Consider the following 24,602-nt stretch of genomic DNA (forward strand, 5'->3'; position numbering starts at 1 on the left):
CTTAGAGCATACGTAAACTTATAACAGACTTAAACTTAGAACACACGTAAACTTGTAACTTAATTATTTGATCCACAGTATTATTACCCCTGGGTAAGGGCCTTGTGCTAGAGATGATGTGAATACTTTTACATATATGAATAATCATTAAGTTAATGGAAAACAGAGCTTTTCTTGTTATATCATGTCATTATCATGCACTTAACAAAATAGAATGATTCATATTCTTATGTGGGTTGCATACTAATGGTAAACCTTTACATTCCTATCATAGATTCTAAACGTTCTTGGGTCCCTTCATAATATAATCTTAATTCACACAACATCATTCTTCAAGGATGAACATAAGTTCCACTTATTCTTTAAGAAATAACATACTATACTGATAAATAACAAAGGCTAATATTCGTCATTAACGGAATATAAGGATTCCAAAATCATACCGACGTACGCAAATCTTTCAGCGTTCATATAAGCTCACATTGCTTTCCAATTGTTATAATGTTTGAATAATACTTACAAAGAACAGAGCATTAGTGACAATAATTGTCAATAGTATATAAAGTTTACATTCTTGTACTACTACTCACAGTGATCGGTTCCCGATGGTAATGGTACAATGTCCTCGTCTCGATCTACAATTACAAAGCACAACACATAATATGAGGTTATACTCGATCCTTTACTTATTCTCTTTAGTCATTTAATCAATTAGTCATGGTGGTACCACTCATTATGCTTTAATAAGGTGTAATCCATGCCTTAGAAAATAGGAGAAATCGATGGGAAATGGTTTAAGTGAAGAAAAGGGGCAAAATCGGTTGATAAAAAGTGACCAGTCGTCACTAATTTGGGCATAACTATTCCTGTATTTATAATTTGAGAGTGAGACTGGCGCCATTAGAAACTAGACTTCCGGGGCTTGATTTTAGGCTCAAGAATCACTCAAAATGGAGTCCGAATGCAAAAGTTATGCTTGATCAAAGTTGGCTGAACAAGCTGTCTTCCGCACGTGCGGCAAGAAGCCCCGCACGTGCGGCGATTTGGGCAGAAAGCTGTTCGAAAATTCAGCAAAAAATCCAATTTTTGGTGCTCTTGTTCAAGGCTCAAAATAGGGTCTTTTAATTGGTAAACATGGGTCAAAATCATGTAATTAGAAGCCATAAAATAGATCAACTTCCTACAATTTGAATATTTGATCTTAATTTACAAACATAACTTCATTTCATAACATTCCCATCTTCACACATACATAGACATATATATACACACATGATCATTCAGCTACATAGTCAAGCTCAAGAAACATGATTCTAATTAATCATTCACCACTTACTTGTTCCATACATAACCCTAATTTGTAAAACATGAAGAACTTCCTACTTAATTATCAAGGAGAGGAACCAATTAGAATGAATTACACATACCTTAAGCCTTACATCCTTCAATCTTTAATCCTTTCTAATTTCTCCATCTTTCTTCTTGTTGAGTTCTCAATTCCCCCCTCTCTCACGTGGCTCCCCCCCTTTTCTCTAGATATTTTTGATTTTGATTCTAAATAATGAGTCCACCCATTCATAAAGCACCCAATATATATAAATATACACACACACCAACATAACACAATAAAGAGAGCCAAACGTGGCCTTACGAATCGCGAAAAATCAAATCTCAATTAAACTTTTCAGATAACTCTAAAAATTATGCTGATCATAAATATGTCCCCTGTTCTGGTTTCTGAAGCTTCTAAGGCCTTTAATTTGCAGTATAAAATTAATCACCCAACGTCCATCAACGAATCAGAAAAATTAGATTTCAAATTAATTTTCCCAAATAATTCCAAAAATTCCCATTAACATACCCAAGTACTCAATTTTGATTTTTGAACCCATAAAGGTCGGTAATTCAAATTTTAAATCCTTAACTCAACTGATAATGCTCCAATTCTAATAGATATAATTAAATACAAACACATCATCTCATAGATAAATAAAAGTGATTTCTTATACGCATTTTGGGGTCATTACACATACACTGCACAATTCTGAATATTAAAGGTTGAATATAATAACAGGACATCATCACATAACTTCTGAATTACTTAGTTCATATACTGCATCATAATAAATATTACAAACAAGAGAACCTTCAATTCCAAACTATAAACCAAAATTACATGTATTGATGTGGTTAATTTAGTGTTCACCACGAAGATACCACATATGTTCTACTAAATCATTACGGAGGGCATGATACGCATCCTTATCTCTAATACCTAAATGACGAGACAGAAATGATTGGAAGTCATTGGTAGGAGTAGAGGAAAGTTGCACTGGTGTGTTGGTTGATGCAATATCATAATTGAAATCAAGGTGCTCCTCCCTCTCATCTTTGACAACCATATTATGTAATATGATGCAACTCTTCATTATGTTGGCAAGCATTTTTGAATCCCAATAACATACAGCACCACGTATAATTGCGAATCGAGATTGAAGGACTCCGAATGCTCGCTCTACATCTTTCTTGGCAGACTCTTGCATCATTGCAAAATGTTGTCTCTTTGCTCCTTAGGGAGAAGAAATTGTTTGAACCAATGTTGCCCATTGAGGGTATATACCATCAGCAAGGTAATAACCCATATCGTAATTATGTCCATTAATTGTGTAATGGACAGGGGGAGCTTTACCTTGCGCAAGATCAGAAAATAAAGGCGATCGGTCCAACACATTCAAGTCATTGTGTAAGCCAGGCATTCCAAAAAATGCATGCTAAATCCATAAGTCATAAGATGCTACTGCTTCAAGAATAATGGTTGGCTTTTTTTGATGGCCTAAATATTGACCTTGCCATGCCTTTGGACAATTTTTCCACTCCCAATGCTTGCAATCTAAACTTCCCAACATGCCAGGAAACCCCCGAACCTCCCCAATAGCAAGTAATCTAGCAATGTCAGTTGGCGTCGGGGATCTCAAATATTCTTCTCCAAATATTTCAATCACAGAATTACAAAAGTGTTGCAAACTTTGAATTGCAGTGCTTTCCCCAATACGAATGTAGTCATCAACTGCATCTGCTGCGACACCATATGATAATATTCTCATCGCTGCAGTCATTTTTTGTAGGGAAGATAATCCAAGTACATAAGCTGCATCTTGTTTTTGAACAAAATATGAATTGTGTGTTTGAATTGCATTCAAAATGCGTAGATACAAAGGACGACGCATTCGAAAACGTCTCCGAAATATTGTAGGTGAATACACTGGATTTGCAGCAAAATAATCTGCAAACAATCTGTCATAACCCTGCCTTCTATCTCTGTGTATATATCTATGACCTACAACAGAACCACCTATCTTCTTTGACCTATCACTTGACTTAAGAATCTGAAACATACTAGTATTATTCTGCTCATAAGCTCCTACAAGTGTGACGATATTCATCATCAGGCTCATCATCAGAGGAAGAGGAAGAAGAGGAGGATGAAAATGAAGTAAATATCATGGATTTCAAGGTATTCATGGTGCTCTGTTTTGTTTAAGGTATGATCGTATTTGTCTGGCATATGGATAATAGGTTTATATGAGAGCATAATCCATATAGCAGACATATATGTAATGGAGGGAAAAAGAAATAGGAAAAACAATTGGGAACAGAAATGGAGGGAAACAAACAAAGAAAGAAAAAAAAAATATAGGCTGACCGGTCGACCGGCCGGTCGACCAACCGGTCGCCCTCTTCCCCGGTTCAGAAAGCTAGGTTCAAACCGTTCAAAAGGGTAAAACAAAAATAATAGCATTTTACGCATACAGGTCGACCCACCGATCAACCCACCAGTTGACCAACCGGTCGCCCCACGACATTTGATGCACATTTGATGCACCGTTGGAATGGGTGATATCAGATTTGGTGAAATGGATTATTTTTGACTCAGATTTGATAAAAAAAGAAGTAAACCGTTGGAGATGCTCTTATGATTTTTAAATAGAGTTTTGAATTGTGTTTTGAAGATGTATTTTGAATTAAGTTTTGGAAGTTTGATGTGACATGTGAAAGGTGAAAATTTGTTTGGTGATGTGTTTTGAAAGTAATTTTCAAAACTTAATTCAACCAATAATTTATCATAAAACACACAACTCATATATCGATATCCATATCCAGATTTTTTATCAACAATAATAACCAAACTATTTTTAAAATACTAAAATTAAAAATTGATTTTTTTTGTCAATTATTTTTTTTTAGTAATTTTTTTGAATAATTGTTATTTCGAAATAATTTTTTCATTTTAAAATAAACCGATGTCAATTTTTTTCTGCCAATTAATTTTTCTATCAATTCATTTATAAAATAGGTTTTTAATTTTTTTCTAACATTTTGTTAAAGTCAACAACTTTTGAAAATACATATTAATAAAGAAGGAATAAATATACTAACTTTAATATTTTAAAATACAAATCATAATATAAATCTTACAAAACATTATCAATTTATTTTCCATTTATTACATTTTTTGCGATTTAGTACAGATGTGTAACAGAAATCCAATCTATTATTGTATCCGTTGAGCTCATATAATTGTGGGAATTGACATACCAAATGACCATTATGCCCCTCTGGACTTAAATGACAAGTGATTATATAAAACAAAATACAAAGGGTAAGATTGTAATTTCACTTACTTAGTACATACTCCCTATTATATAATAGTTGTGTTCAACAGTGAGGTAAAGAAAAAGCAGAGGATGCAGCTCAGTACACATATGTGATACCTTTCAAAAAGTAATAATATTATATTTAACAAATAAAAAGTAAAAAAAAAAAATTACAAGAAGCTTCTGAACCTCACCCTTCTGAACCTCAGCCTTCCTATTAAATCTGAATCTCATTCCGTTTACCGCAACAACTTCACCATCTCGGAAACACCTTCTCCAGTTACATCACAGAACAAAAATTAGACAAATAGAAGACATCCACCATCTGATTAGGTCCTCCTTCTCCACTTCTAGAATTTACAGATTAGTCCCTTTTGGAGCTTTGTTAACCACAATTTTCAATGCCCATGATGTGAACCTCGAAGGTGAAGTATGGATCAAAATCACTTCACCAATTTCTGAGTATACACTGACCCGAGCTGGTGGTTCGGACACGTTGATGGGCTCTCTTAATCTTCAAAATGAACCAATACCTGATGAGGAAGAACCCAATGACAATGCCATGCCACCAAATGAACAACCCCGTTACTGGACTGATTATTTAGCCTTGGAACAAGAACGATACAATCAGCGCCTATAATGGGAACAACAAATGGCTAATCAGCTCAATACACTGAGTACTCGGTTTGATCAATTTGGTACTCGATTCGATGAAATTGCCACCACTCAGAACTCACTAATTCATCAATTTGGTGAGTTCCGTGTAGACTCCGAGAGACGTGCTGAACTGACAAGGAACCGCATTGATCTGATTGACCATCGAGTCACTCAGCTGTACCATCAGCATTTCCCTCCACCTCCAACACCACCTGACAAGGATGCTTAACTTATTTAAAAATCATACGGTGGTTATATTTTTTTCTGGTAATTTTTGTTTTGCTTATGTTATTTTATTATAAACTTTTCTATTCACGTAATGAATAAGAACAAGGGATTTTTTTTGGAAGCATTTAATTACACAGTTATAATGTTAATAAATAGTACGTCGTACATGTCTACGAAAACCTTCATTTCAATAAAAAAATAAAAATTACACAATTATTAAATAATTTGTGTGCATCAATTAATAGAAAAAATGAAATTAATGTTTTGAAATGAAATATAACAAGTTACAATTTAATAATAAACATGTGTACCCAAAAAAAAATGACATTTACTAATCACCAAAATTTTTTTTAATGAAAAGGAAAAAAAAAATTCATATAACCTTCTGTACAAAAAAGTGAATATAACCTTTTGCTATAAAATCGGGTGATACAAAAAAGTAAAATATAATAATTATTTTATATTATTTTATTTATTATTATTATTATTGTTATTATTATTATTATTATTATTATTTGTTATTTGTTACGCTTTTAAATGGTGAACTTATTACCACCACCACCAACCACCCACCTGCCAGCACCACCCATCACCACCCACCACCCATCTGCCACCACCCATCACCATCCACCACCCATCACCACCCACCACCCACTTGCCACCACCACCCATCACCACTCATCACCCATCTGCCACCACCACCCACTACCCACCACCATCCACCACCCATCACCACCCACCACCCACCCACCCGCCACCACCACCCACCTGCCACCACTACCCATCACCACCCACCACCCATCTGCCACCACCACCCACCACCATCCACCACCCACTAGCCACCGCCCACCACCACATTTAATTTAATGACAACATATTTATTTCTGAAGGTTACTAAGAAACACACGACATATTAATGACAACATATTTAATTGTCTTTGGTAGACTACACATAAATTTGCATATTACACATTGCATGAACAACATATTTAAGTACACATGTACTAAGAAAACCATTATCTTCAGTGTCCATGGTGAACATGATTTTGCCACATAGTAGTAGCAATTACATCCCTAACGTTCGATTGGGACGTTAACCCATGTTGTGACATGTCAACGTAGCCAGCTTGGTCTCCAACAAGCCTGTCTGCTTCTGCTTCTACTTCTGCGGCCATTTCATTATCAGCTTCCATAAAGAATGGATCCATAGCTGCATGCAAACGGATCCAATTGTGCACTACACAACATGCAATCACGAGAGGCCCTTGTCGTGTAGACTTGTAATTTGGCATGGACCGCAATATTGGGAAACGCTTCTTCAAAACACCAAATGTTCTTTCTATGACATTGTGTAATGACGAATGTCGATGGTTAAACAATTCCTTAGGTCCTGCATAACGATGGCCACGAAACTCTTGCAAGTGATACCGTTGAGACCGAAATGGGGCAAGAAATCCAGGCATGTTCGTGAAACCAACATCAACTAAATAGTACTTGCCTACATGTAAATAATGAATACACAGTTCTGTCAATTGATATATATAAAAACAGACAAGGAAAAAAGTGTACCGTATGTTATTCAGAGACAGTTACCATTAGGTGGGTGTGGAAACTGTAGATCAACTCGTGTAATAAAGTCAACCAGAATAGCGTTGTCGTGAGCGCTACCTTCCCATCCAGAATTAATAAATGTGAACAACATATCGAAGTCGCAAGTTGCGAGTACATTTTGCGATACTGTTGCTTTCCGACAGCGGAATGTATTTTGTCTTGAAGCAGGGACCCATGCATCCACCAATGTGTCATCGATAGCACCGACACAATCCTAATTGACAGATATCAGACTTTGATATTAAAAGCGAAACAAACTGATTGATTTTACTTTCATAATTAAAAAATAATAATATTTATTAACCCTTATTGATATGAACAAATTTACAGGACAGTCACACTGTTCGTACCTTGAACCAGGGAAAAAATCGGCTGTCATTTAAAATTTTTCCCGGTATGTCCTCTAGGTTACGTGGTTTGATAACCGATGATGAAAGCTTGCACAATGCCCGCATAACAATTTTTATGTGCCGACAAATTATTTCCATGGAGTGTTGAAATCTATCTGCCATTATTCGATGGCGATCATGTTGTGCAAAAGTGTATAAAAAAATTCCAAGCGATTCCTCCACACTTATATGCATATGTTCAGTATCGATAAAGCCATTATGGAGTAAAGTGTCTTTCAATAAAATGAATGTTTGTGCATCCATTCGCATAATGTTTATCATTGTTTCTGGATGGCCATTTAATAGGCCGAAGATGTAATCATCACCTCTAAATGGACACGTTCGCTGCGGTCGGCGACTACTTGACGCGTTGATATGGTCATGCATTAAAGCAATCATCAAGAAATCCATAAAATCATCAACAACCTCATCCTCCCCTGATGAGAGCTCCATTGTATTGTTTTCTCTGTCGGATAACATATGCCTTTGTCTACATCACAGAAAAAGCATAATTATAAAATATGTTATTCATGCAGTAACAGTTAGCATTATTGGTGAAACAGTAAAATTCAGAGGATAACAAAATTTATTTAACACATGGTCATATTATAATAACTTCCGCAGTTTTAATATAACAGAAAACACTTAAAAGTTCAAAAAAAAAAAAAACATACGAACATAGAAAAGGAAAGAGGATATGATGGAATGAAAAAAATAAGAATAAAAACCAAATCAGGAATAATGAAATGATCAAACAGTTCAGCTAAGAAGATTTGCTAACACAAGTAAAACAGAACGTCTCAGTTCACTGCAAAGCGAGGATCATGGCTAGGTGCAAATGGGTAGGAGTGCGCATGAAAAACCTTCACCATTCCTTATCCTTGAACAGTGTCAGTGCCCTAACGTACTGCAACGGTGGTATGTCCCCAAGCTCAAGCAATGCATCTTGACATGCATCAAGGGAATAATCATCACCACCTGCACTTACAGCCTCAGTCTCATTTTCTCGTGCACGTGAATTTCCTGTTTTGGCTTGTACATAGGATGTGAAAGCTGCGCACACATCCTCAAACCTACTTGACCGTGACTTTTTGGAACGACCACTGTCAGTCTGGCTGGTTGCAGGGCCCCTCTTGTGACTTTTGCCCTTTGCTAGATCCATATACTCATCCCCGAATAAGTCAACAAGAATGGCCTCAGCAGCATTACTCCCACCAGCGTTACTCCCACCAGCATCAGCGTTCCAAAATTTATTTAACATGTCGTCTTCTTCTTCTGAGTCAAGAGGTCCTTGTGTGGATGCACGAGACAGGGCCCTTGTAGCACAACAATTTTCAACAATTTCTGCCATTTCTTGAAAATATTCAAACCCTTTTGTCCTAAACTTCTTCACATTTTTGCTAGCCTACAACAAGTACAAAACAAGAATTAAGCATTGTATATATCATGAAATGTTTAAAATAAAATTAGAAAATAGTACAGATTAATGGAAAACCTTATCCCAAAATTCATCGGGTGCAACAGCAGTGCCTATAATAGGATCCCATCCTAGACCAGTCTGTGCCTAGAGTCGCTTAAATGTATGGTAATCAGCTTTCAATCGCTGATTTTTTTGGCGCACCTTAACACCTGTATACCGAAATCCATATATGTTGTGCAACTGATTTGCATAATGATTCCAGTGCCTAATTGTCCACGAAGTAGTACGGCCCGTTGTTTCATTGTTTCTAACCTCATCTCTCAACATATTTATTAATTTCGTTTCAATTCTGGGCGTCCACATTTTGGTGTTCTCATTGTCATCGGAATTATTTCCATCCATCTATAAATATACAAATTATATTTAAACTAGTTTGGGATGAATGTACAAGCAGAACAGAGTATTTTAAAGTACACTGCGATGGATATACAACAATAACAGTGCAAAATGATTTGAAGGAGAACACAGATAAAGGAAAAAGAACAGATGATTTTATTTCAAGGAAAAAAGTACGTAGCAGATTAATTGAATTTAAATAGCAGAAATATAATCACCAAAAAAAAAAAAACATTCAGATAGCAGAAATATAACCACAAAAAAAAAAAGACTTATAAACCCAAAACCAACTTTTTTTCCTGTGTCCCAAACGACCCCTTGCAACTAGTCATGGAAAAAACATTTTTTTTGTTTTATCAAAAAAAGTTTTGCATAAAAAAAATTTTGCTAAACCTTTTTTTTTTATTCTACAAAATGTAATTTCAACCAATAGAAAGAAAAGGAGAGTAAAGTATGGTATGAACTCGATCAAAAAAAAAATATGGTATGAACATTTTATTTATTTATTTCTATAAATTAAAATATGACTCAAAATAATAAAAAATTAAAATACATACATAAATATTCTAATCTGTTGAAAAATTATGAAAAAATATAATTAATTTTAATATAAGTATATTGACTTATCTTTTAATAAGATCAAAATAAAAAATATTTTAATGTAAAAAAGATAACATTATTATTTTTTTTAATTCATATTCATATGAATGATAAATTATTAATAAAAAATTAAATGCTATAAAAATTAAAAACTTTACTATATTTTCTATAATCTTATTTACCATATAAATAAATAAATAAATATAGACATATATATGTCTAAATGGTAATGTAACAGTAGCTCTTCCTGGTTTTAACCGTGTGTGCCAGCGCTAGGGGTGTCTTTGCTCTCAAAGCCTCAAAATTCAGTTAACATTGTGTTTAAATAGTAGGAAAGAATTCAGTGATTTTTTTTTGAATTAACAATGTGTTAAAAAACAAAAATTAGTATTGGTTGTTAATAATGTAAAAAAAAAAATTCTGAATTAAAAAAAACACAATGTTAACATTCAGTTAATATTCAATGTTTAACAATGTGTTTAACATTGTGTTATATTGATTTGAATTCAAAACAAATCAGTATTGGTTGTTAATTGAAATTAAGGAAAAAAAATAGTAAAAAAGCCGGTGGGTTCAAACAGTTCAGGGAGGACCGGTGGTTCAAACCATTTAGGAATGGAAAGCGGAAGACAAAACCGGAAGAGAGGTGGGAAGACCGGGTGGTTGACCGGCCGGTCGACCGGCCGGATGACCCGGGGGACAACCGGCCGGGTGTCCCAGGCACTGCCGCTTCAACTTTGATCGAAGAAAGGTTCAAACAGTTCATAATTTCAAATAACAACTGATCTGAATTGGAAAATATGACTCTACAAATTCTGATAAACCATTTACGAACTGATTTCAACTTCTCCAAAATCATTTATACATAACAGATGAATGATTTACTGACTATTCTTGAAGAACAAAAAGTTGAAACAGTTCAGGAGGAAGGATCGACTCGTCTGAAATCATTTTCAGATAACAGATGAAGGATGAAGGATTTATTTACCAGATTAGTGGGAGTTGAATAATTATCGCCGGTGATGGAATGTGTATACTGATTGAACGTGCCACTGTTTGCTCGTCGGATTCGATAATAAATTTGATAAATTTGACCTGAAAAAAAAAATTGAGCAATTTCACTTCGCAGTCGTCGTTGTTTGGTTGCCCGTAATAAGAATCGTCCGCAACGCACAAATCGTAACTCAGTTGATTTATGAAATATGATAACAATACAGAGTGGGTTGGGTGGATTCATTACTTATAAAATGAGTCTGACTTCTGAAACTCTGAAACTCACCCGTGATGAATCTGAAGTACGGATGTTTGATACAGAGAAGCCACCCGTGATGAATCTGAAGGACAGGTATAGATGAGGTTCACGTGAAAGTTGGGAGACGATGAAGAAGACAGAAACGTTGAAAGGGAGATACTTGCTACCAAACAGATTTTCAAAATGTAATTTGAATTAACACGTAGAATCAATTTTTGAACATCGTATCCAAACATCATGCGCGAGCTCACGTGTTGAAAATTGATTTCAATTCACAACCAAACAGAGCCTTTATTGAACAACGCATTCTCATCTCACCCGCATACCGAGGACCCAAAGACCAAGACTAAGGCTCTGTTTGGTTTTGTTAAATTTTCATTTTTTAGCTATTTAAACCAAAAAAAAAATTTGTTTGTTTGGTTTAGGCTAAAAGTCACATTTATAAATAAAATTAAATTGTTTTATTTAAATTTTTTAAGACTTTTATTAAACTTTTTAATTTTCCTTTATTCAATTTTTCAAATAAAATTGTGCTAAAAAATATTCCAAACCCAACTTTCCAATATCAAAATAAGTTTTTTAACATTAGTCAAACATATTAATTTTATAGCAACATTTTTATTATAAAAAATAAAACAAGTACGGAAAATGCATTTACCACTCAACTAAGGGGTGATTTGGGATCCCCTAAATAATCCATCTTTTTATCTTTTTTCTATCACATCACCTCTCTACTTTTCTGCACATCTTTTCATAAAAAGACAAAAAGTACACTTATTTAGATCATCTCAAACAACCCTTAACCTTCCCAAGTCTAACTCAAGTACTTCTCTGATCAACACGTGGTAATGGAGGGATACTGGAGGTTTGATCCTCCCGTTTGCAACCACTATCAAAATGTGTGTTTGCGGCCGGCCTTTATACGGAACGGCTCCGTTTGTTTTTCGTTATAAGAGTTCGGAATGGACTCTTAATGGTAAATAGTATTTATAAATTATATTTGGTTATGTTTAGTATAAACGATTTAGGTAAAAATAGTAAAAAAATATATAAAATTGATTAAAAAGTTAATAAGATAAAATATGAAAAAATTACTCATAAGTCTCATATTGGAAAATGTTACTCCATCTAATTCTGAGTATTTTTTTATAAACTATTTAGTCCTTTTTTTACATCACAACATCATCGTCAAAATAACATCAAACATCATCATCAAAACAACATTAAACATTGTATCTAAATTGTATCTATTACACAAAAATTATGCGATCTCCAGTCCAGTATACTAACTTTTTAACAGAGAACATTCCAATATAAACCTAAAAACGCATAACGAAGACATATAATCTGATTGAAAACAACTCCATCCAGATATGTAACTGCTTAATTACACAAACACTAATCAATTTGATATTGAATTCGTTCTCAAACATCATCAGCACCACCATCATTGACAAAGACTTTCTCATCGCATTCCATCAGAAAAAATATTCACAAGTCTCTCTCTCACAAGTCAGAACTGAAGATATATTATTGTATCGATTTATATAGCCGTGAGATCGGAACATCAGCGCCGTGAGATCGAAACATCAACATCAGCGATCGTGAGATCGGAACATCAACATCGCAACACGTCTGCAACATCAACGCCATCGAATCATCGGACCACTTCTGTGCGTGTGTGTGTGTGTGTGTGTATGTGTGTGTGTGTGTGTGTGTTTGATGCCTGAGAATCTGTGTTTCTCTCACAAGAAAAACGATGAAGAAGTTGATCCGACGGTTTCAACCCAGAAAGTGATTTTTCAAATTGTTTTGGAATGTTATTTGATTGAATTGAGAAAAAAGATTTGTTTTCTGACCAGTGCAAGATTCTTATAAGCATTCCTGAGATCTGTCGCAGTGCATTCCTTTTTCAAACCCAGAACAGCATAGAAATCGCTACTCTTCTCTTATCCTGCGGCCATTGTTGAATCTAATTTATACCTACAAAAACCCACAAACCAAATTGATCAAACACACCCAAAACCTTTTTCTTTTTTCTTGTTGACGAATTATATATATCGAAACCCACAAAAACTTTTACCAAAAATATATCTGATGTTTGATGTTTGATGAATAATGTTTGATGTGAGATCTGAGATGTTTTTGATGTTATGATGATGTTTGATCAAAAAAATTGTTATGATGATGTTTGATCCAAAAAAATTGTTATGATGATGATGTTTGATAAGAAAAAATTATTTAATCGTTATTTTGATGTTTGATGTTATTTTAATCGTTGTTTTGATGTTTAATCATTATTTAAAAAATTGTTTAATCGTTATTTTGATGTTATTTTGATGATGATGTTGTGATGTTTGATGTTGTTTTGATGATGATGCTTGATGTTGTTTCGATGATGTTACTCATAAATTTGATGTTTGATGTTTGATGAATAATGTTTGATATTTGATGAATAATCCTAATGTTTAATGGTTTAGAATCTGTGTTTGATGTTTGATGTTTAATCGTTGCTAATGTTTGATGTTTGATGAATAATGCTTGATGTTTGAAAAGAAGGGAAATCATAAAAAGGCCTATAATAAGCTTCTTGGGAAATAGGACCTGTTAGTCTAACAAAAAACCTTCGGGACTAAATGGGTTAACATTCCCAAATTTGAGATTTATTGGTGCTTTCCCCATAAAATATCACATCCAAATCATAATTATTTCATTTTTCTTTTTACAAAAATCAAAAAAATCAAAAAACACATCCCAAATGAAGCTTTTTAGTCCCAAGCTATAACCAAAAAGTCAACCCACATCCTAAACGAAGGCTTTGTTTGGTTTATGGAGTTCTGAATTGGTAGTCTCTTCGAAAAGGTTTCAATGGAGCAGATTACGAGCCTGAATCAGGAGGTGATATTAAAAAATAGTCCGTTTAGTTTAGGATGTTATCGGATATGACTAGTCAGCTGGCCAAGTGGAATTTTTTTTTTTTTTAACATGCTGGGTAGCACGTTGTGAACATTAATGTTTAATGTTTTTGTATTTTTTGTTAAGTAAATTTGTTTTATTATTTTATATAAAACTAATTTAACAATCTCCACACTAACAACTATCATTAAAACAAACATAATTTTACTTAATCCATTCACTAACAATCCCCTCACTATTAATCCCCTTAATTCTTCCTTTGAAAACAAACAGGCCCTAAGGCCACGTTTGTTTGGTGAATTAGGTTGGATGAAATTGTTAGTGAAGGGATTGTTAATGAAGAGATTGTTAATATGAGAATTGTTAGTGAGGGAATTAAGTAAAAGTGTGTTTGTTTTGATAATAATGTGAGAGATGGTTTAATAATGGGATTATAAATTATTTTTTAAAAAACAAATTAAAAAATTATTTATATATTAAAAAATTAAAATAAATATTAAAACAAAAGGTGCACTTAGGTAAAAAAATAAAAAAATAATAAAAAAAGTTGACCGGCCAACTATTTTTTTGTCTGACCAAATTTTTTTTGGCCGGCCGACTATGTCTGTAAAAAAAAAAAATTGCATTGTACCAGACGTTCGAGCTGACATCCGAGTAGACTGAAGCCGCTCACCATTTTGTTAATCCCACTTGTTTTCTAACCAAGCTAATCCCCCCACTGAGAATGATTACTAAGTTGTCCAAACTGTGAAGTCGAACTTCTCAAACAACACCAAACATGCTATAGGTGAGATTCACAACAAGCCTATTTCAATCGAGCCGCTGAAGCCGCCAAACAAATGAGGCTAAGTGTTGTGCACGAGTCCATTGATTCTTGTTACACACTCTTATTGAGTATGACTTGACATAAATTTTTCTCTATTCCATGAAAGAGATATCTTTGAAAAATATAACATTATATATAGGCGAAAGTAACCATATCCAATAAGTAATATCATCTTGTAAGCCCTAACTTCCATTTTTTTTTTTTTTAATTCATTCGAAGGTTAAAGACAAAGTTAGAAGTTAACAGATACAGACCTGGGATAATTCAATCCCTACTAGAGCTAACAGTGCTCATATCAGTGATTAAAAAAGAAAGGATGGAACTTGGTCGATTTCTGGAAAGATAGTATGACCATGTTGGGCTACACCTAGGTTGGCCAGAGCATCAGCACTCTGGTTAGCTTCCTTGGGAATGGCTTTGATTGTGTATTAACAGCGCCTTAGAAGGAAATTGGCATCTTCAATGAGTGCTCGATAAGGCGAATTCGCTTCAGCTTCATCTCAAATAAGCTCCATAGCTTTCTATGAATCTGTCTCAATTTCAATGTTGGTTAGCCCCTTCTGCATGATAATGGTTAGTCCTCTGTAAATGCCCCACAACTTAGCTTCTAGGCTTGTGCAATTTCCTAGATAGCCATAGTACCTCCACACCCAGGTTTCCACTTTATCTCTGAGGAGCCCCCTATATCGGGACTGTCCAGGCTCTCCTTTGGAGCTTCCATCTGTGTTCAGCTTGAGTTCACCTACAATAGGACAAGACCACATCATTAATTTGGGACCTTTGAAATGTGGGTTCAGGATTTCCTAGAAGGCTTCTTGAGTTTCCATAGCTTGTTTAAAAATGGAGTTAACACTAATATGGATAGGTTGGGGTTGGGATAGATTTTTAAACACTTCCTTGTTCCTCTCTTTCCAAATGTTCTAGAATGTTGTCAAGAATACAGTAGGCCACTAAATGTTATGCACTTGATCCTTACTTCTCATATTGACTTTGATCCATTCCTGCAAAGGAATATTATTGCTATGCTGCCACAATTTAATACTTTTGAGGTTGAGCCATATTGTCTTGGCTTTAGGGCAGCCCCAAAGTAAATGGTACATATCTTCTTTGACAGTTTGGCATCTGGGACATATCTCAGAATTTGAAAGGTTCTTGATGAGCCTCATATGGTTAGTTAGAAACCTCTCATGCATGATAAGCCAAAGAAAGCTTTTAAGTTTGTGAGGGGCCTTTATTTTCCATATCCACTTCCAGTTCACTTTCTCTTTTTCTTCATTTAATATAGCTTGGTATGTTGCTACTGTTGAATAATTGCCACTAATGGAGCCTTTCCAATGAGGGGTGTCACTAAAAGTCACATACTTGGGTTTGTATATGCTGAGAATTTCCTCTTTCATTGGTTGGGAGATAAGATCTTGAATTGAGGTTAAGTCCTATTTCCCTTCTTCATCAATTATAAAGCTAACTTTGGTTGTGTTATCAATGTGTGCCGCTAGTTGAATGACACATAGGGGTTGACTCCCAAACCACCAATTTGTCCATAAAGCTATGTTCTCTCATGTGCCAACATTCCATATTATATTCATGTTCAGGACCTCCTTATTTCTGACAATGCTTTTCCAAGTATGTAAAGCTCTTCTCTTGGTGGGCCAGTTAGAGACTGAGTGATCCTTGAGATATTTTGCTTTTAGAATTTTGCACCAAAGCTCATCAGAATTGGTACTCAATTGCCATCCCAACTTAGAGATGAGAGTTGAGTTTTGTTCTCTGGCTTGCCTTATACCTAGGCCCCCATTTCTTTTAGACTTACACACCTGTTGCCAATTAACAACGTGAACTTTCTTCCTATCCTCCATATTACCCCAAAGAAAATTTATGTTCAGCCTATCAATTTGGTCGCAGACATTCCTTGGAATTTCCATGGTTTGCATGAGATGATTAGGCATGGAAGAGATGACAGCCTTGACTAAGGTAGTTCTACATGCTAAGGATAAATTTTTTGCTTTCCAACCAGATAGTCTTTTGGCCATTCTGTCAATAATGTCTTTCAAATGATTTTTGCTAATTTTGTTGTGAATGAGAGAAGTACCTAGGTATTTCCTTAGGTCATTAGTGATAGAGATGCCACACATATTACTGAGATAAAGAGCTTCTCTTCTAGGAATGTTGGGGGAAATGAACATTTTGGATTTATGAAAGTTAATTTTTTGACCAGACGTGTCACAAAATTCAAATAGCACTTCTATAATACAATCACAATTACTTCTATTAGCTTTAGCAAAATGAATCAAATCATCAGCAAAAAACAAGTGGGAAATGGGAGGGTTGTTATTGGAAGCTTTGAGGCCCTTCCATTTTCCACTTTTAGTTTTGAGTCTTATCATGTTGGAGAGATTTTCCATGTAGAGAACAAATAAGTAGGGGAAGAGAGGATCCCTTTGCCTGAGGCCTCTCCCCATACTAATATGAGGTAAGGTTTCCCCATTCCAAATTATAGCAAAATTAACAAAAGTCACACAATTCATGATAAGAGTGATCCAGTCAGGAGTTAGCTTGAATTCTTTAAAGGTATAATGAATGAAATCCCAGGAAATACGATCATAAGCTTTCTCAAGATCAATTTTGAGGATCATGCCACCAAACTTGTTTTTTTTACATCGAAGTTTATGGAGGATCTCTTGGGTTATGACAATATTATCAGTGATGGTTCTGTCAGGGATAAAACTATTTTGGTTGGGACTAATGAGGTCAGAGAGGAGAGGTCTGAGTCTGTTGACAATGATTTTGGTGATGGATTTATAGATGACATTGCAGAGGCTAATGGGTCTAAGTTGTTTTAAAGACTCGGGATTGTCCAGCTTGGGTATAAGAGTAATGAGGGTTTCATTAATTTCTTTGGGAACATTTTTATTATTAAAGCACTCTTGGATGAAGTGGCAAACAGAGGTGCTAATAGTGTTCCAGTGGTTGTGGTAGAAGATAGCTTGGAGGCCATCTTTTCCTGGGGCTTTGAAGGCTTTAATGCTTTTAATGGCTTGCCATATTTCGGAGTTGGAAACAGGGGCAAGGAGTCAATCATTATTTTCAGGGGTGAAAAAGGTTTTAGCAATGTTAAACTAATTGTCCACAAGGTGTGTTTCCTCATATTGGAAAAGCTTACTAAAGTGGTCCATGATGTGGCTTTTGAGGTCATTATTATTAGAAAGCCAATTACCATTATCATCTTTTAACACATGGATTTTTAACTTTTTTCGCTTGGTTAAGAGCATCTCCAACGGTTCACCTAATGTTTCACCAAATCTGAGTTAAAAAATGGCCATTTCCTTAATTTGATACTTCACGCTCCAACGGTTCACCTTCATCAAATCTCATTCAGGACAACCGGATGGTCGACCGGACCGGTCAACCGGTTAGAGGAATTTTTTTTTTTTTTTTTAACCTTTCTGAACTGTTTGAACCAACCACTGAACTGTTTGAACCAACCAACGTGAACTGACCGATGTGAACTGGTAGGGGGCGACCGGTTGGTTGACCGGCCGGTCAACCGGTAATCTTTATTTATTTATTTATTTATTTTTGATTTCCCTCCATTTCTGTTCCTAATTCTTTTCCTATTTGTTTTTCCCTCCATTGGTTTACCCGTAATAATTATTTTCTTCTAAAATCTCATATAAACACATTATTATTTATATGCCAGACAACTCCACAAGGATCATAGCTTAAACACAAGGATTATATCTTAAACAAAACAGAGGATAATGGATACTTTGAAATCCATGATATTTACTTCATTTTCATCCTCTTCTTCTTCTTCCTCCTCTGATGAGGAGTCTGATGATGAATATATGACCACACTTTTAGCAACTTATGAGCAGAATACCAGTAGTATGCTTCAGATTCTTAAGTCAAGTGATAGCTCAAAGAAAATAGGGGGTTCTGTTGTAGGTCACAAGTATATATGCAGAGATAGAAGGCAAGGTCATGACAGATTGTTTGCAGATTATTTTGCTGCAAATCCAGTGTATTCAGCTACAATATTTTGGAGACGTTTTCGAATGCGTCGTCCTTTGTATTTGCGAATTTTGAATGCAATCGAAGCACACAATTCATATTTTATTCAAAAACAAGATGCAGCTCATGTAGTTGGATTATCTGCCCTATAAAAAAATGACTTCAGCGATGAGAATATTATCATACGGTGTCGCAGCAGATGCAGTTGATGATTACATATTGGGGAAAGCACTGCGATTCAAAGTTTGCAACAATTTTGTTATTCAGTGATTGAAATCTTTGGAGTAGAATATCTGAGATCTCCGACACCAACTGACATTGCTAGGTTACTTGCTATTGGCGAGATTTGGGGGTTTCCGGGTATGTTGGGAAGTTTAGATTGCATGCATTGGGAGTGGAAAAATTGTCCAAAAGCATGGCAAGGTCAATACGTAGGCCATCAAAAAAAGCTAACCATTATTCTTGAAGTAGTAGCTTCTTATGACTTATGGATTTGGCATGCATTTTTTGGAATGCCTGGGTCACACAATGACTTGAATGTATTAGACCGGTCACCTTTGTTTTCTGATCTTGCCCAAGGTAAGGCTCCCCCTGTCCACTACACTGTTAATGGACATAGTTACGATATGGGTTATTACCTTGCTGATGGTATATACCCGCAATGGGCAACACTGGTTCAAACAATTTCTTCTCCCCAAGAAGCAAAGAGACAACATTTTGCAATGATGCAAGAGTCTGCCAGGAAAGATGTAGAGCGGGCATTCGGAGTCCTCCAATCTCGATTCGCAATTATAAGTGGTGCTGTACGTTTTTGGGATCCAAATATGCTTGCCAACATAATGAAGACTTGCATTATATTACACAATATGATTATTGAAGATGAGAGGGAGGAGCACCTTGATTTTGATTATGAAATTTCATCTACCAACACACCAGTGCAACTTTTCTGTACTCCTACCAATGACTTTGAATCATTTTTGTCTCGTCATTTAGGTATTAGGGATAAAAATGCATATCATGCCCTCCGTAATGATTTAATAGAACATATGTGGCATCTTCGCGGTGAAAACTAGATCCACCACAGATATATTTTGTAATTTTGTTTAGTAAAGAAATAGAAAGTTGTCTTGTTTGTAATCTTCATTATGATGCATTATATTAACCAAGTAACGCAGAAGTTATGTGATTAGATGTGCTATTGTGGTGATCCAATCTTCAATATTCATAATTGCTCTCTGTTCAATTTATGACAATCATCTAAATAATTTATTTCAGTATGACAATTCTATTTTGGAGTTCTATAATTCTGTTTTGGAGTTGCAAGTTTGCTTCACTATTGATTCCCCAATAAGTCTAGGAACACAAATATCAAATATAGAATATGACATATATGTTTTACATGAAATGAGTCTTATATGTGGATCTCATATCATGTACATCACATTTCATATGAGACATATGTGTCTCGTGTTTTGTATTTATATTCCTACCATTACTCATTGATTCCCTTCAATCCTTAAACAGTGAATCACACATTTCCTAAGAATCTTCAATCTTTTATCAAATTAAAATTTGATGACAAATTTGGTAAAAATCACCTCCAATCTACATCAAACTTGTATTAAATCAAACTTTTACATTTCTTTCATCAAATCAAGGCAAAAAAAAGCCTTTTACCAAATTTGTTGAAACAAACTTTTGGGAATAGGTTTGGAATTTTTAAAAAGATTTGATGATTAAGGGTTTGGCATTTTTAAGAAATGAGGATTGGAGCATTCAATTTTTTCATCAAATGAAGCATTCAATTAATTAAGGGTCTGGCTCCTGGGATTCATCATGCATGCCATTATTTGTGCATTCGAATAATTGCTTTTGTAAGGATTTATCTTCAATATTCATAATTGGACTGATTGCATGCATTTCAGTATGTATATTCAATGTATTTGTATGTATATTTGTTTTAAATTCAATGCATTTTCATTATTTGTGCATACATTATGTGTGCATTATTCAATGTATTCATGCCATACATTATTTGTGCATTATTTGTGGCATCAATTATTTGTGCCATTCCGTAAATTATTGATGTTGATGCATTGAACATTCAACCTACTTTTCTACCACATTGAACATTTAACCTACAGTCATTGTACTATATGTTGCAAATCATCTATTAAACCACCTACCATTCAGAAGATCACACCACCTACAATTCATTATATGAACCACCTATCAATTCAACCACCTACCATCCTCTATATCAGCTCAACATTGCCATCACCACATTCACATTTCACATGTTTTCACTGAAGCCCTCTAACCACACACTCTACATTTTCACGTGTGAATCCACATCATCACCAAGGCAGCATCAGTAGGAACAGAGGAACAAGGCAGGATCATCAAAACATAACAAGAAGGCAGCATTAAAAGAGCAAGGTGATTCACGGGGCAACCGGTTGGGCAACCGGCCCTTTCAATTTTTTATTTTTTTTTCCCCCTTCCAGTGTGCATGCCACTCAATTGTTCAACTTGTTTACAGAAGACAGGAACATAATTTCACTATATGTTACTTTCATGTTTTCTAAATTAATGTAGTTTATTAAAACCTGCACCACAGAACTGAATTTTAAGTTTCACTTGATGTTACTTTCTTGTTTTGAAAATGCATGTAATTTATTAAAACCTCAATTACAGAACATGAGTTTATTTACTTTCATGTTTTGAAAATGAATGTTTTTTACTTTCATGTTTTGAAAATGAATGTAGTTTATTTAAACCTCAACCACAGAACAAGAGTTTACTTTAATGTTTTTTAAATGACATTAGTTTATTAAAACCTCAACTACAGAACAAGATTTTGATTTTTACTTCATGTTACTTTAATGTTTTTAAAATGAATATAGTTTATTAAAACCTGAACTACAGAACAAGATTTTGATTTTTACTTGATGTTACTTTTTAGTTCTATAAAATGAATGTAGTTTACTAAAACCTCAACTACAATACTGAATTTTCAGTGTGCATGTTTTATTAAAATGTGAGCTACATTCATTTGATATGTACTGAATAGAGAGTCTGCATGCTTTATGCTACATTACTATGTTCTTAAATTTTCAGTGGCCATGCTTCATTAAAAATACATGTCTACTTAAATTTTCAGTGGCCATGCTTCATTAAAAATACATGTCTACATTTTAATTCTAAGTTCATGTTTTCAGTAAGCATTTTAAAAGACAGTGTTTATGTTAATTACTTCATTATAGCACATTTTTATTAAAATTCAACAGATATTCACATCATGCCTAGAACTAAAAGAGTGAGAACAGAAGCTGGTGAAAGTTCTAACCCTCGACGACGCGAACAACAGCAGCCTCAAAATCAATCATATCCTACAGATGAATTTCTCAGTGAAAGTCATGAACTAGCCTTTCAAAATTTCTCAAGCCGACCTATTGTAACAGGGAGGAGGGTCAATCTGCCACCTCAATATGATGCACTACTAGTTAGTAAACTTGAATCAATGGGATGGCTAAATTTAATTAATTTACCCCAAAAGGTATATCCACGGCTAGTATCCCTTTTTTATGTTCACCTAAGAGTTACTCATGAAGAAGATGGAAATTTTACTCTTTTGTCATATGTGAAAGGAAATGGCGTACAGTTTGATGTTCCTACTTTGGCACGCATTATTGGAGTTGAGGTAGGTGATGAAAATACCCATTTTCAGACTGAGGCTGAGTTAGTTAATATTGTCGGTAATGGTACTGATGCATATACTACTATATGTCAGAACAGATTTACTGGAACTAGTCTACAAGCAAGACATTTAAAATCTTATCTTCGGATCCTCCACCGGTGGATTGTAGAAAATGTCACTCCGAAAAAAGGACATCATGATGCGGTCCCATATTTTAATGCCTATTTGTTATACTGTTTTGAGGTTGGGCAGAAGTTAGATTTGTCTTACATAATTATGAAAGAAATGGTGCTGGCAAATAAAGAAATGGGCCGGTCATTACTGTTTGGGGCACTCTTGACAAAAATTTTCAAATATTTTAAGGTTCATTTTGCAAATGAAATGGAGATCAAAATCCGTTCACCCATTACGCAATATACTGTGAATCATGCTGGTGCAGCCGCCAATTTAATGGGAAATGATAATGCTGCAGAAGATTCAGAGGATGAAGTCCCACCAGATGATGGTCCACAAGATCCTCCTGTCAATGTGATGCCATCAACTAAACCACCTCAATATTGGACTGATTTTTTGGCCATAGAAAAACAACGTTATAATCAACGCGTTGAATGGGAACATCAAATGGCTAATCAGGTCAATTCGTTGGGTACTCAGTTTGAGACATTTGCCACTGCACAGAACTCATTAATTGAACAATTTGGTGAGTTCCGTTTGGACATTGGAAGACGTCATGACGTGGCAAACAATCGCATTGATAGAATTGAGCATCGCGTAAATGACATATACCATCACTACTTCCCTCCTCCACCACAACCAGATAATGACTGTTGATCGTTGTGCCATTATGTGTTTCCATTGTTTTGTCTTGTATTATTTTCACAACCTTTTGTTAGGTAAATTTCTTTTATGAATGTACTGATTTTGTAATATTATGTGATATAAAATGATCTTGCCTTGGTAATACTTTAGCACCATCTTTTCGAGCTTCATTCATACCATAATCTGTAATATGTTATTAGTGTTTCTGATTACTTAAATTTGTATGAAAGTTTTTGAAAGGTGTAATGGTAACCAAAGAAAAGAATAAAGGATGTATTTATATGTAAGTAGTTATCTGTAATACTGTATGTACATGTACAACATATTCTTATTTGAGAAATCAGACAGAGGAGATTCATTGAGATGAAGATAAGACGCAGATTGAATGAAGGGTGAAATTATAAAACCTTGGAATTATAATCATCTATAACAATATGAAGATGTAGCCCTTGGACTTGATTGCGTAACAGAAGAACAACACCCATTTAGATAGTTGTAGGAAATTATAGAAGAAAAATAAAAATATGAGCCCCTTATCTGACATATCCATGAAGAAGAATTTCATTCATGATAACTACTTAGCAATTGGTGTGTTTTGTTTTTACCAATCAATATGGTATCCAAAGAAGCAGTAGAGAATAGAATGCAACCATCTCAAGAAACAAAAACTGAGAACAAATTAATTAATTTCTAATTTTACATAAATGGAAAAGGCAAGTGAGACATTTCATATAATTGTACATAGTTTTTCCGTTTCCTTTTCCAATAGATGACACCAATAAATGAAACCAGTAAATACAGAACCTTTCAAGGCAATCTATTAGTTGTTCGAAATAAAATCTGTCGTTGAAGATCTTCGTAGTACGCCATTTGCATTGGATTTAAATTTGTCATGTCCATTGACATTATTTTATGATCTTCATTTCGTTGTTCTCTTTCATTCATCATAGATAGGAGTTTTAGTTGTTCCTCCCTATCTTCGGCCCTTCTTCAACGGTTTACAGCTTTCTGGTCACGGTCGATCGCCTTTTGTTCATCTCGCTCAATAGTTCTAGCAGAAATAGTTGATAACACTTCAACAATTTTGGATTGGTTGGCAGCCATTTCATCAAATCTACTATC

At 34.7% G+C, this 24,602-nt stretch overlaps 3 protein-coding genes across 3 annotated transcripts; all 3 read right to left on the minus strand.

Moving 5' to 3' along the window:
• Positions 1–2,195: 2,195 nt before the first annotated feature.
• On the minus strand, positions 2,196–2,543 carry LOC145798382 (uncharacterized). The gene has a single exon (XM_082885915.1). It carries the CDS (start codon positions 2,541–2,543, stop codon positions 2,196–2,198), a length of 348 nt encoding a protein of 115 aa, XP_082742041.1.
• Positions 2,544–2,771: 228 nt separating this feature from the next.
• Positions 2,772–5,219, minus strand: LOC114271264 (uncharacterized). The gene is made up of 2 exons (XM_082885916.1): positions 5,189–5,219; positions 2,772–3,421 (listed from the first exon to the last, which is right to left on the minus strand). Exons 1-2 carry the CDS (start codon positions 5,217–5,219, stop codon positions 2,772–2,774), a joined length of 681 nt encoding a protein of 226 aa, XP_082742042.1.
• A 1,343-nt stretch (positions 5,220–6,562) lies between these two features.
• Positions 6,563–9,362, minus strand: LOC114319907 (uncharacterized). The gene is made up of 5 exons (XM_082885917.1): positions 9,162–9,362; positions 8,449–8,945; positions 7,967–8,030; positions 7,134–7,365; positions 6,563–7,038 (listed from the first exon to the last, which is right to left on the minus strand). The coding sequence occupies exons 1-5, from the start codon at positions 9,360–9,362 to the stop codon at positions 6,563–6,565; spliced, it is 1,470 nt and encodes a 489-aa protein (XP_082742043.1).
• Positions 9,363–24,602: the final 15,240 nt, after the last annotated feature.

This window comes from Camellia sinensis, chromosome 8, assembly GCF_055761805.1.
Source record: "Camellia sinensis isolate YWXY chromosome 8, ASM5576180v1, whole genome shotgun sequence".
Classification (NCBI taxonomy): Eukaryota; Viridiplantae; Streptophyta; class Magnoliopsida; order Ericales; family Theaceae; genus Camellia; species Camellia sinensis.

Bases quoted from the DNA above. Each gene is read 5' to 3' on its own strand.
- LOC145798382 (XM_082885915.1), bottom strand. From the start codon at position 2,543: ATGCAAGAGTCTGCCAAGAAAGATGTAGAGCGAGCATTCGGAGTCCTT.
- LOC114271264 (XM_082885916.1), bottom strand. From the start codon at position 5,219: ATGGCATTGTCATTGGGTTCTTCCTCATCAG. The intron at 3,422-5,188 runs GTATTGGTTCAT...TCACACTTGTAG, and splicing joins ATTGGGTTCTTCCTCATCAG to GAGCTTATGAGCAGAATAAT.
- LOC114319907 (XM_082885917.1), bottom strand. From the start codon at position 9,362: ATGGATGGAAATAATTCCGATGACAATGAGAACACCAAAATGTGGACG. The intron at 8,031-8,448 runs GTACGTTAGGGC...TCTGTGATGTAG, and splicing joins GGGGACATACCACCGTTGCA to ACAAAGGCATATGTTATCCG. The intron at 7,366-7,966 runs GTTGTTGATGAT...TCTGTCAATTAG, and splicing joins TCTCATCAGGGGAGGATGAG to GATTGTGTCGGTGCTATCGA.